Source organism: Bemisia tabaci, chromosome 1, assembly GCF_918797505.1.
Source record: "Bemisia tabaci chromosome 1, PGI_BMITA_v3".
In the NCBI taxonomy this organism is placed as follows: Eukaryota; Metazoa; Arthropoda; class Insecta; order Hemiptera; family Aleyrodidae; genus Bemisia; species Bemisia tabaci.
This window is the reverse complement of record NC_092793.1, coordinates 29,046,984-29,059,907: the sequence shown is the minus strand read 5'-3', so window position 1 is coordinate 29,059,907 and position 12,924 is coordinate 29,046,984. Positions and strand designations below refer to the sequence as shown.

Sequence of the window (12,924 nt, the reverse complement as noted above, 5' to 3'; positions counted from 1 at the left end):
AGTGATTTATAAAACTCTCTGATGGACTTTTTGGTTTTTTCATAAAAATTTACACAAGGAACATCTGTCGAATATTCTGAAGGAATTTTATACTAATGACCCATTGGAGGATATTATCTGCTAAAATCCAATTCTAGGATTGTAACAAAAAGGCATTTAGAAGGAAATAATTATACATTCCTATATGTTTATGGACAGATATAAAAGATATAGGTATACTATACGATACATGAATTTACATTCATTGTGTCTTAAAATCAATTTTCAAGTTAGGAAATCCAACGCAGAATGAGCTTTTTACTTAATGACTAAAATTATTGATTTCCTATGGAATGCCTTTTTGTATCTTGTATTAATCATTTGACTGTGAATTATGAGCTTACACTGAACCATTCCCACAGACCAGAGAATTCATAAAATCTGTATTTCAGATATAGTAAACCATCCCCCCCCCCCAAAAAAAAAAAAGAGGAAAGAGAGCAAATTATTGCTTAGAGTATAACCTACCCTGGCCAACCCTCAAAAGTGGAGACGGTGAACAGCGTTAACATGGCTTTTGCTACATCATCAAAATGAAATCTATTCCGTTTCCACACTCTTTCTTCAACTGTTGGGCGATCGATATCACCATGATCAAAAACCAAGTAGGTGCCTCTAAACAGATTGAAAAGAGGCAAGAGTTAATACACAAGGATAATTGAGGGTAAAGATGAGAAAAGGAGAGTTGATTTATCAAGTCAAATATATTTTTTTACCTAAAAATAAAAGGATAAGAACTTAAATGAAGAACGCTTCAGTAAAAAAAAAAGGCTGTGGTGGCCAATAAGATTGGGTCTCAAGTGTAAGTATTGAAAAGATCTTTGTACATACACCAGAATTTGAAAATTTGTAGAAGATAACTCTTGAACAATACTCAGGTGCTTACTGCTGAAATAACCAAAATAAATGAGAATGATGTCTGTCTGCAAAGTAAATAAATTCACAGTTCAGTGGTGAGAATAAGCATGTAACTAAGTATGTTGATTCACTTTCCTTTAAATTTAGTGAAGAAATACTTAAAGGTCTTGACAGAAAATTAACTTCGTTTCTAACATCACGGCTCATATTTTCAGAGATGTACGACACTTTTAAACTTTATTAAAGACTTGAATGAGTTCACAAATAAAAATAAAATGAACCAAAACAAGTGAGAAGTGCCAATATGCTGTGTTGACAGTGCTTCCTCTTGTATTCTTGAATTTTCATTGTGATAACCCATACTTTAAAAGAAAAATGTATGTCTTTCAACACAGAACGGTCTTGGCAATAGTGTCTAGCGCATCCACATCCCCTGGTTTTATCAATAATCGACTCTGGACAGGAATACAGACATATAGCAGGAGATGCATGAAACTGTTAAGGGATGTTGAGAAAAATGTCAAAATGAAAGGAAAGGATTTGAGGAGAAGAGGCATGCGAACGGGTGGTAGGAGAGCCTCTGCGCAGCAAGTGCTATTAAAACCGTCACACTGCGTATAGTTCAACATGGACGGAAAATGATTAGACGAGAAACGCCTTGCTGATGGCATTTTTTGAACTGCTTGTTAATTTGAAATTTAATGATTTTCTGTGGCTCTTTTTTTTTTTATTAGGGCGGAACTAACAGTTTACTTACTGGCATTCTGCTTCTGTCATCTTAGAGCCATCTGAGCATGAAAAAAATTTGCCCTGAAAAGTGAAACATTAGGGATGAGAACATGAATTTAAAAATCAACAAAGATCAACACGAAATCCTATTTACTCACAAAGGGTAGCAGAATAAAGTTGGTGTCAGATGAAATCAGAAGCCTGTGACACCTATCTTTAAAAAATTAAACCCTGAAGAAAAATCAAACTTGAGTATTATTAACTTATCTTCAGGGCATTGAAGCTCAAGAATAAATAGATTAAAATTAGGATTACCTAAACGCATTTACATGAGTATTTTCTAATGCATTAAAAATTAATAAAAAGTAGTCATATTTTTATATAATAATAAGAAGTTCTTAAAAAGGGAAGAATGGAATTTTTCCCTTTCGGCTAGAAAAGATGAGGTATTTACTAGAGGAACAGAGGAAAAATTGTAGTAACTGAGAAACAGACTGTGTTTCAATACTCAGAAATTTGATTAACTTTTGCTGTCAATCATGGACTGCATGATACTGTATCTCATATTTTACCCTACATCTAAGATTAGGGTGAGAAGATTTGAAAAAAAGAAGAAAAAAAAAGTGTAATTGACTTTCGAAAATACACTGAAAAAATCAGCCACTTGCCAAAGAGAGGACAAATCAGAACTCAAGAATAGTGCATGTCAATACCAATAACAAAAACATACACTCATATGAATTCCCATCTGCTAAGTTAGCAATTTAAGAAGTGGGTAGATTTGTGTTGTACACCGTGAAAGACAAAAAAGCAACGCTACAGGGGAGTACAAGTGGCAAAAAGAATTACAGAATTAGAAATGAAAACATCGTGAATTCTATATAAAATAGAAGAAAGCAATTTACAAAGCTAAGACAAGATTTGATGAATGAATATTTCTAGGAATCTTGAAGACATGAATGGAATCAGAGTAACTTCATGTCTCTTGATGCAACTATTCTGGAATTTTCACAACAAATTTTTAACACATCATGACCTTTTATAGAAGTAAGTCACATAAATGGGGGGAAAAAAACAATGCTCAAAATATTTAGTTTGAATTTCAATTGCAGTGTTTGAAGGATGATTGCTCACAAGAGGATTCCTTGATTGTTTAAACTCAATGGTTAAGTTTACTGTCCTTTCATCAAGAGAACTGAGACATCGTTCAGATCAAATAACCTTCATTATTTCACCTTCAGCTTTTCCTCTGACACGGCAAATCTCTCTTTTCCTCCGAAAATTACAAAAAACTACATACACCATTAGAACAATCATAGAATAAATAATGCTCACCACCTGATAAAAAACTAAAAATTTGACAAAAAAAACTCTTGCTACTATGTGAATGAAAAGTAAATGGAGTAATCTAGAGTGAAGCAGTTATTTCTTAATATGAAAACACGGAGAATAAATGGACTGCATTTTGCAATTTGGAACTATTAATTCTGGCTTTCCTGGAAAAACACTCATGTGCATAGGGAAACTAATGGCACATACGTTGTTTTTAAACCGGGCGAGAATTTATAGTTCCAAATTGCAAAATGTAGTCCAAATAATACTGCTTACTTATTCCAAATTGAAAAAAAAAAAGAAAAAAAAATAGGGAAATAAAATTGATTTAAAAAGTGTAAAACATTAAAGAAGATAAAAAAATTAAACAAATATACGACTAACTCATGCATTAACAATTCTGCTTACACTTAAAATGATATTTTTAAGTTAAAGCAATTTATTCAACATTGATACATCAAAAATAATAATAATTTAAAAAGAAGAAAAAGAAGAGAAAATTAAAGAGAGAAAAAACTCTGGCCTCTCGCATACTAAGACAAATTACCAAAAGCCTTCGTTATTTTTTTTCTCTTTCCCAGTTAGATAACCAATATCTGACAATCATCATGTAGGATTATTGTGGACAATAGAAATGACTCAGAAGATCTAGATACAGTAAAACAGAATGCTTCTTGGTAAAAAAAAATTAGATGTTGGCGCCTTTTGTTCAACTCACCTCGTGTTGTGAGCTCAAATATTCTGCAAGACCTTACAAATTAAAATTCTTCATATAAAAGAGGGGGTAAAATGAAAAATTCAAAAAAGAATTCGCATCGTACAAAAATTGGTTAAAACATTCAGCCCTGCAACACCTCCAAAACTAAAAAAATTAGCGCGGTCAGCCCTCTGTAGACTCGTCGTGCCTGTTAATTGCCAGAAAAAATAACAGAAGAAATTTTTCTAAAATCATTTTTGGGTAAATCTGCAATTGCAAATAAAAGGAGAGGAAAGAAAAATTATGAGTGCTAAATCATGGAAATCTCTAAAGTCGAGGCAGGAAGTCTTTCAGTAAGGAATGTCCATCATTCTTCTCAAAAGGATCAAGTTGAAATGAAAAATTTCACTTCAGAAAAAGAACCAAATAAAATTAAACTTTTCACATTTTCTTTATGGAATGATTTAATTTTTAATGCTTCAATTTTGCAGTATTATTTGATGTGAATTCGGTAATTTATGCTTAATTCAAAGTATTCCAGTGAAATTGTAATGACAGGTGTTGCATCATTGGTTTTGATGCAGTCGACTCCATAAACTCACTGAACAAGTGTACTGAGGGCTGAAAAATATAGCTTTAAATGAAGTCCTTCACCTGGTAAATTCACAAAGGATAAACATTCTTAATCTTTGTGCAAATAATACTAGTTGATAGGATTTTAAGTTTTACCCTTCCCTTTTTCTAATTTCATTGTTACTTGGTCTAAAAATATAGCAAAAAATAAGGAAAAAATTATTTTTGAGGTAAAAAACTATAAAAAAAGTCTATAAATTGTAACCTATGCTGCTAAATGCTGAGAAAAAAATCAAATAATATTTCAAAGAGACCAAAACCTTTTATGAATAGGAAAACATTGACTAGATTATCTAATACTAGAAATAAAATGATAAAAACATACTGCCAAATCTAAATTAAAATGAATGAATGGTTTAAATCCATTGAAAGACACAGAGAACCACCTGTATGGCTCCTTCATGCACTCTAAGTATCTTTAATCTACACCTAAAAGGAGCAGGGGTTGAGGGGCCTTTACTTGCTATTACCTTGAAAGATGTAATTATGTCAACTACCTTTGATCAAAAGCATTGTACCAAATAATGGTTGAGGGTTATTAAACCTTGGCATTCAGACCATGTAGGTACCTCAGTATTTTTAAAAGTAGTCTAAATATATTTCGTTTAGATTCATAATTTATGAGAAGGGAAGAGAAGGATGTTACAACGACACAGGATTGCTTTAAACAGACTATAATCTACTCTGACGTCAGACATACCTCCAAATTTTTTTTTTTACAGCCGCAGTCTTTGGAAGTTGCTCCGAAAACATTAACAACAACCCATCTTAGCAACAAGTAAGATTGGAAATAATTTAAGCTTATTTCTCACCAAAAAGGTATTGCAAAAGAAACTCTTAAGGTTTCTAATATGTACTGGAAACATCTGGGTACTTACAATAAAAATAAGTTTGGTGCCCAGACAGGCATGGATGCAAAACCTGAATCAAATCCGATTATAAAGAGTGCTAGGTGCGTACGATAAAGAGGGAAAAAAAGAGACAGAAAAAAAATTAGAACCAGACCAGTTATTGATACACCTACCCTTGTCAACAATAAACCAGTCTATTATATAAGAAATAGGGAACATTATGTTTGTCGTAGAGCCGCGGTGCATTTGAAAATGGGTATAGGACCTCAAGGGGAAGATTTTGGGAAAGACAGGAAAACTGGAGTGGAGGGAAGGAATAAGAATGCACATAATAGAAGGGACAAGACATTTGTTATTTAGCATGAAAAGCGATAGAAAATCAAGATATGTTGAACTTTAAAACCCGCTGGCGTGTGGCAGTTAAAGATACAATATACCGCAAACGGACAATCACAAAAGGGAATCAGTAAGTTTTTAAAAGAGATTTTTCATTTTAAGGGTGAATTTTTATGATTGTTTATGAAAAATGTCCAACATTTGATTTTTTTAACGCGCTTTGAATTTGAACAATTAGTGTCTGGCAACTGGATCGGATTATATTGACTGCAAATCATTAGAGTCTTGGAGCTAATTATTCAAACTCAGCTCAGCTTTGACTCATTCTCATAATTTCATGTCAATCTTGCAAATAAACTTAAAAATTATCAGGCTAAAAGATAGAGCATTCTAAGAAATATTATTACTTCAATGATCAGCCTAATATTTTGTTTCTTGTAAAGAAGTACTGATCTAAAAATGAGCAAATTGCAAAGATAGGGTTGGAGAAGTTCAGATAGTTTTTTAAATTAGAATAATATTGCGTTATCATTGTTGATGTAATGGAGGCAATCTATTCAACACTGACAGCGAACTTGTGTCATATTTCTCGGTTGAAAAAAAAAGTGGTACTTCATTAATGAGAAATAAAAGGTCCACCACCATTAAAATATCTAAGATAGAAAGGGTGGAGAGGGGGGATATCTTTTTCTTAGCTTTGGGGACAGTGATACCTCCTTTTTTGATGACTTGGAAAATTCTTTTAAAGTGCAAAAAGAAATGAAAAATATAGATGATACAAGAAAAAATAGCATGGGGTGTATTTAGGATAGGTTCATCTTCATACAAACATTAAAGGTATTCATTATTCATACGGCTATAGCGCATCATGAAGAGAATGTTTTCTTTTTTTTGTTGTACTTTTTCAGTTGCAAAACTTTTTGACTTGAAAATAAATTGAATCATTTGCAATTACATCAAAGTATACTGCGTTGAAAGAAGCCAGCAAAAAAACATAGATCACTGAACTCGCTTACCATGACAAAAGAGCATAAACTGTGTGCTGCAGAGATAGTCGTCAGTTTGCAATTGACAGTTTTTTGCAATACCATTTTGGTAACCTTAAAGGGTCTACAAGTACTGAACTATCTTTTTTACCCCTTTTCATGTTACTTTTTGAGTTATAATGTATTGTTTGGTGTAAGTGCACTTTGACAAAACACTTTTTCCTTGCAAGAACTAAATCACTAACGGGAACTTGATGATCCTGAGAACTCTGTGAAAATGAACTGTATCAATCAACACTAATCAGATTTTTTCAAATTGTAATGTGCTATTCAAGCAGAAATAGAAATTACATGTTTCATTGCGTCAGAAATTTTCATATCCCAATTAACATGAGAGAATTAGGTATGGGAAACCAGGTTCCCCATTTAAAAATAAGGAACAAAGCAAACATAGAATAGAATTATAATTATGAGGGACCAATAGTTAAGGCCTTAGGTAGCATTTGGCATGCACACATGCAACAAACCTCAAGGTAAACGTTCACAGAGGAGACGACAAAATATCAGAAACGACACAATAGCATGCGGAAAACATTCCGATCAGAAGACAGTGATGTACAAAGACAGACAGGCCTAAGAAGAGATGACAACAATGAAAACTGGATAATATTTGTCTATTGACAAATTTAAGGGAAATGAAAACTTTGTTGACTGTGCATTTACTTCCCTTGGAGCCAATGTAAGATGACCCCTGGTGTAGGAGGACTCTGAGGGGAATTTTTCTGTCATTATAAACAAGAAAAATAGTATTCTTGAGACAGAATTTAACAGGAAATTACTATTATATTTCTTAAAATTACCACTAAATTTTTCCCACCAAAAATCTTAAAATAGCTTGAAAATAAATAATAAAGAGAGGGGGAAAATACTTGAGATACCATAAGATAAAACTTTCATGACAATAAAATAGTTAAATAAATGAGGAAAATAAGTACACTTGTGAAAATCTTGAGAGAAATTAAACCTTGAGCAGAATCAGAGGATATAAACGATGAAAAATTTAAGAAAACACTCTGAAATGCCAAATATTTATGGAACTATGAGAGAAGCATCTAAAAGTTCTCTGAAAGAAAAGCAGACAAAATAGATTTCCTCGCAGTTAAAGTCCAGAGAAACTTCAAGGGTACTGATGTTTTTTGTTCTTGAAATGTTCATCCAATAATCAATTGTCTATTGTATTACAGGTAAGTTTGTTGTAATAAAAAGAATGGTTAGATGTAGTATAAATGCAAATGCAGGAAATGTATCTGCTGAGCCTGATCATTATCATAAAGAGTTACATCATATTTGTGAAAAATGAGGCCAAAATCGTCTAAATATTCATTCTTTTGATTTATACTGTTTGTGATGAAGGTGGGGGAGAGGAGTGATACAGCTGTGCAGAGGGAGTTTATCATAGACATTAGAACCAAGACAAGTATTAATCTTAAGAAGATAAATCATGCTGGACACAGTGTTGACTAAGATACTTCATTCAATAGGAGATATCCATACGAATAATTGGTGGACATTTAAAGAGGGCTCATTTGTAATAGTTTGAGACTTTTTAATAAGTTAAATCCTACGGATTTCTGGAGCTCGATGAATCAAGTGAATGAAGTACGGCAGCTGAGGTTTGGACTTAAATCAAGTCATGCTGGGTTATTCACGGAAAATGATGAATAGTTCAGCTTATAATACTCAATATTTTGAAAACTGAGCTTTGAGTGTTTTTCACAGAACAAAATATTTGAGCTCTCTGTTAACAGCTACGATTGGCATATCTTCAAGTGTGTCAAGGTTCTTGCCTGATTGTACATAATCCTCTCTCCTGCAATACTTAAAATAATTCAGTTTTGAATGATTTGGAGAATATTGGTCTTTTTCTCATGCATGACATATGCAAGGCTTGTTTTTATTACAGCTTCCATCTTACTCAGGGGTGGTGGGAAGCTATTAACACATGCTGTGATCTATAAATATTCTATCCAGTTTTCACTGTGCATAATGAATGAAAAGGGGAAACTCGAATTACCTTAAAGAGCTGCACTCCTATGACAGCGAACATGAATTGGAGGAGGTAGGTTACCAGCATGATATTCCCAATCGTCTTTATCGCGACTATCACGCATTTGACTACATACTATAAACAAGGGAAGAGATTGAGGAAAAAAGAGCTAGGTTGACACTTAAAACAACAAAGCTTTCCCAAGTTTTCAGCTGCCAAAACAGGAAAGTTCTGGAGAGGCTCGAGTGTTTTTGTTCAGCACAACGGTTAGGTCCACTCATCGATTGGATATACAAAGGGAATAAAAAGATGCATCAGCAAATCAGGGATCACCGGGTTGGAGACAGAAAAACTCAAATGCGGGTGAAAATCACGCGAAAGGTTCTATGACATTCATATATAATCAGAACCATCCCCTTCCTTCCGGAATAAACACTCTTTAAAAAAAACCTCCAAAAGGTGAGTTCTGAACAAAAGGGTACAAACTTTTTGAAAATTCGATAGAAATTTAACTTGGCTCTACTATAGATTGGAAAATAATAAGAAAAATGAAAGTAATAATACCATAATAGTGGGTGTGAGAAAATTCAAAAGAATTTAAGCAATTCTAGCATCTTCTCAACATTAAATGTTTAATTTCAAATCAAGATACAATATGAAAAATATCTTAATTTCTGAATCACAGTTGACAGTATGAAACTTTTTTCTTGACCTCTTAGAAACTGTATTTCACTACTTTTTTGTACAATCTTGAGTTTTCTGATGGTACATGTCCCTGTAGGAGATTTCAATTCATTGCAAGAGAAGAAAGTCATACACAGAATTCAGCGCGTAATATTCAATCGATAAGTGATCTATAGCTAACTGATGAACAATAACTAGTTCTGTCCTCAGCTGGCTTTAATTGGACATGAACTACCCTTGTGCTTGATTAAGAGTTAATTTGGTTGCGATCTGAGTAAAATTTTAGTTTGGCTGCACCAGGGAGAGGAAAGGAAAGATAAGGAAAGGAGAACAATATTTGTGAGGAGTTGAAAAACTCATCAGGGTCTATAATTGCTGCACCGGAAAGCTAATGCACCTATCCCCAAATTTTTAATAGTGTTAATTCGTGGATATTTAACAGGAAAAAATTATAATGAATTATTGAATCCTGACAAATTGTAAAGGGGGAGGGGGTCTGGAAGATACAGTTAGTTGAGTTGATATGCTAAATTAAAAATTCTTGCATTTCCAGAGCAACTTGTGATTATTTTCATTGTGACTGGATGTATAATTTCATTCTGGCAGACTGTGAAAAAGGAAGAGGTTTAGAAAATGGAGCTAGTTTTACAAATGATTTGACTAACTTGATTTAAACTTTCTGAGTTTCAGGTCAAATTTTATTTAGACACCATTTTCACCCTAGCTTATTACTTACTCAAGTAGCATTTTTCAAAGGAAAAATTGCGATTTGTTACGATTTTGTCGGCGATAAAATCGCTAAGATCATCAATATCTGAGCGATTATCCTCGATCTTGTTGCAATAAAATCGCGATTTCATCGCCCGGCAATTTATCGCGTTATTATCGCAACAAAAATCGCGGTATATGGCGATTTGATCTCAATTTTATCGACGAAAATTGATCGCGATTTTATTGAACAAAAAATTGCAATGCATAGCGATTTAATCGCCATAAATCGCAATTTTTTATTCGATAATATTGCGATAAATTGCCATCGATATAATCGCGATAATCAATCGATTAAATCGCTATTTATCGCGATCACTGCTACTTGGGTAGCTGGTAAAATCATTTTAAAACCTTATTAAGTACTTCTTTCTTTAGTTTTTACATAAGTTTAAGGATTTTTTTGACGCCAAAATATGAATGCTCAGGAGCAAAATCAAGACAGCGAACAGCATCCTATTTATGTATGCTCAAGTCAGTTCTTTGAAGCTTTGCGATACTTATAGAACCAGCAAATGGAAAGTAAAGAAAATACTTGCCTAGAGGTTTCCTTTTTATAGATTCAGTATTTAAGGGAATGAAAACATCGAGAGATGATACAGAAATTCATGATTTCTTAAATCCATCCCCAACAACATTTGAAGGGGACAAATTAGAAGAAGAAGAAAGAAAAAAAGGAAGAATACAAAAAAGAAGAAGAAGAAGAGGAGGAGGAAGACAAGAAAGGGGGAACTCCACCTCAAATGAGAGCTCTGCTTGGTCTAGAGCTAATGGTCTGGTTTAGGGCACAGCACTAGGTAAAAAATTTAAGTGAATAGAAGATGGACATGACTGATGATCAAATGATAATTGAAAATAATACTTAGGTTTACTTTTATACAAAATATTTTTGGAAAATTCGTTTTTTCATTTTGTTGTGCCAAAGAGGAAACTTTGAGAGGTATGGAATAATACTAAGTGAAAATTGTTGTGAAAGAGACATATGTGTGCGCCGAACTTTAGAATTTAGTCATTGAACTCTGAATAAGAGCTCTTCATTACCGCAAAAAATAACAGTGAAATTGATCCCCATCATTAAGGATTTTCCATGGAAGGCCATTTTTATTTTTCCGAAACAAAAAAATGAAATGAAACTGCATGAGTTCCTATTCTAAACCAAACAGAAATATAATTGAGACACCAAGTTTTGGTTTCAATTTTTAACACTGCTTTTGCTTGGGCTACTATTTGGAAATTCAAGAACCTGAACGTTCATCTTACCTTTGAATCATTGAAAATTAAATGGAAGGGAGACATAATAACACAAAAACAAACCACTTGGGCGATGCAAGGCTGTTTGGGTATTGAATGAGTATACATTAAAGGTTCATTGACTTAGTTGTCTGGCCAACATTGAATACCCCTTAAATTAAAGGCAACAATCAGTATTGGATTTCTTCAATGTTCTTCGATTAGATGAAAAACGAGAGCAGAGAAGAGGAGATATGAAACTGGAAAGAAGAAACAGTTGAAAAAGGAAAGAATAGTTCAAAGCTAAAAAATTCAAATGAAAAAAGTCCTTGACTTAAAATTTTCAAATCTATGATTTCATTTTGACTTTTCTCTTTACCTGTGGAGGTTTTCTTACAAAAAATGGTAAGATATTTGTCTTAATGGTGAGAATAATTCTAACTGTGTTGAAATTATCAATAAAAAATATTTCAAGATTCTGCTGTTCGAGGCATAATTTACTTGAGAAAACAGTGTGCAAAACTTTGAAACAGAAAAAGGACATATTAATTGGCATATGTACTGAGGTTGAAGAGGGCTCTCCTCCTTGATCTTGAAATTCTATGGCACGATGAAAGTTTAGTTAAATGAAGAAAAAACATGATATTCCTTAGCAAACATCACAAGGCACTCAAAAATCAACATTTGCGATTCAATACATAGAGACAGCAATTGAGTGTGATAGCGAAGTGTAATGCATGTGTGCCTTAATTGCTTTATACATGTACTTTTTTCAATATGCATGTACTTTTTGGTGCACCAGGAGAGAGCAAAATCTGGAGGTAGCAGTATGCAGGCCAAATTTGTATTGTACGTTTTTTTTTTTTTTAAAAGATTATTTTCTCCTGCTTGTGTAAGTTTGGAATGTAAAGCTTAAAGAAAAATCTCTTTGGTGTACTTACTTCACATTTAAATGTCACAAAATAAATTTACTTTCACTATCAATTGGTCTGGCAAAAATTTTCAGGTGTGTTATGTCGTGTCATTAAGTGAGAAACACCTAGGTTTTTATTAAAATCCTCATTTTTGGAGGTGGGGGGGGAGGGAGGATCAACATTTTTCAATGGCTGCTCAAGTAGGTCAGAAGGTGGAAAAGTCAATTATGTGACTGACGAAGATTTGCGACAAACTTATATAAAAACTGACATAATCTAGAGAGGAGCTCACAATGAAATAGCAAGATACGTCCGAGAAAATCCAGTCAAAGAAAATTAGAATTGAACGGTCAAGTAGCATGTATGAATTGGAAAACATAAAACGCGTTCAAACTGCTGAGATTTTAATCTTTTTCTTCTTCTACAGCAACAAAAAAAAAAACAAATGTTTGCTGCTAAGAAATCTAGGCCATAAAACAATAAAAATTGTAAGGAATCCACTTTAAATGATACTCAAACCTTCTATACTGTTAGGTACTTGGATGAAAAATTATATAGTCAAATATAAAATGAAGCCGTTTGATTGGTGTGGTTCAATGTGAGCATTTTTTCAGCTCTCAAACCTCTTCACAAACGCACACAACATGTTTTTGGCCCAGTTTAATTGATGCGATTATGATGAGAGGGCAAAAAGGCAATTGTTAAAACAATCAAACAACATAGGATGTAGTTTGAGCAATCTGTTACCCTTTTTTTATTCAGAATTTGCAGTATCTTGATTATTTTCTCTTTGCACTTTTCTTTTACTTTGATTAACTCA

The 12,924-nt window shown here is 33.2% G+C and overlaps 1 protein-coding gene across 10 annotated transcripts in view; it reads right to left on the bottom strand.

Moving 5' to 3' along the window:
- Ca-alpha1D (Ca[2+]-channel protein alpha[[1]] subunit D) overlaps positions 1-12,924 on the bottom strand; it is a 286,209-nt gene that overhangs the window by 22,507 nt on the left and 250,778 nt on the right. For 6 of the 10 annotated variants that reach the window (XR_011899720.1, XM_072299452.1, XM_072299434.1 and 3 more), the window contains 3 exons: positions 8,536-8,643; positions 1,655-1,707; positions 508-654 (listed from right to left, as the gene is read on the bottom strand). Coding sequence is in view for 9 of the 10 variants with exons in the window: in XM_072299452.1 (XP_072155553.1) it covers positions 508-654; positions 1,655-1,707; positions 8,536-8,643 (308 nt within the window). In the remaining variant the exon portion in view is untranslated. The remainder of the gene's footprint in view (positions 1-507; positions 655-1,654; positions 1,708-8,535; positions 8,644-12,924) is intronic. The other 4 variants (XM_072299460.1, XM_072299444.1, XM_072299453.1 and 1 more) reach the window with 1 other exon arrangement.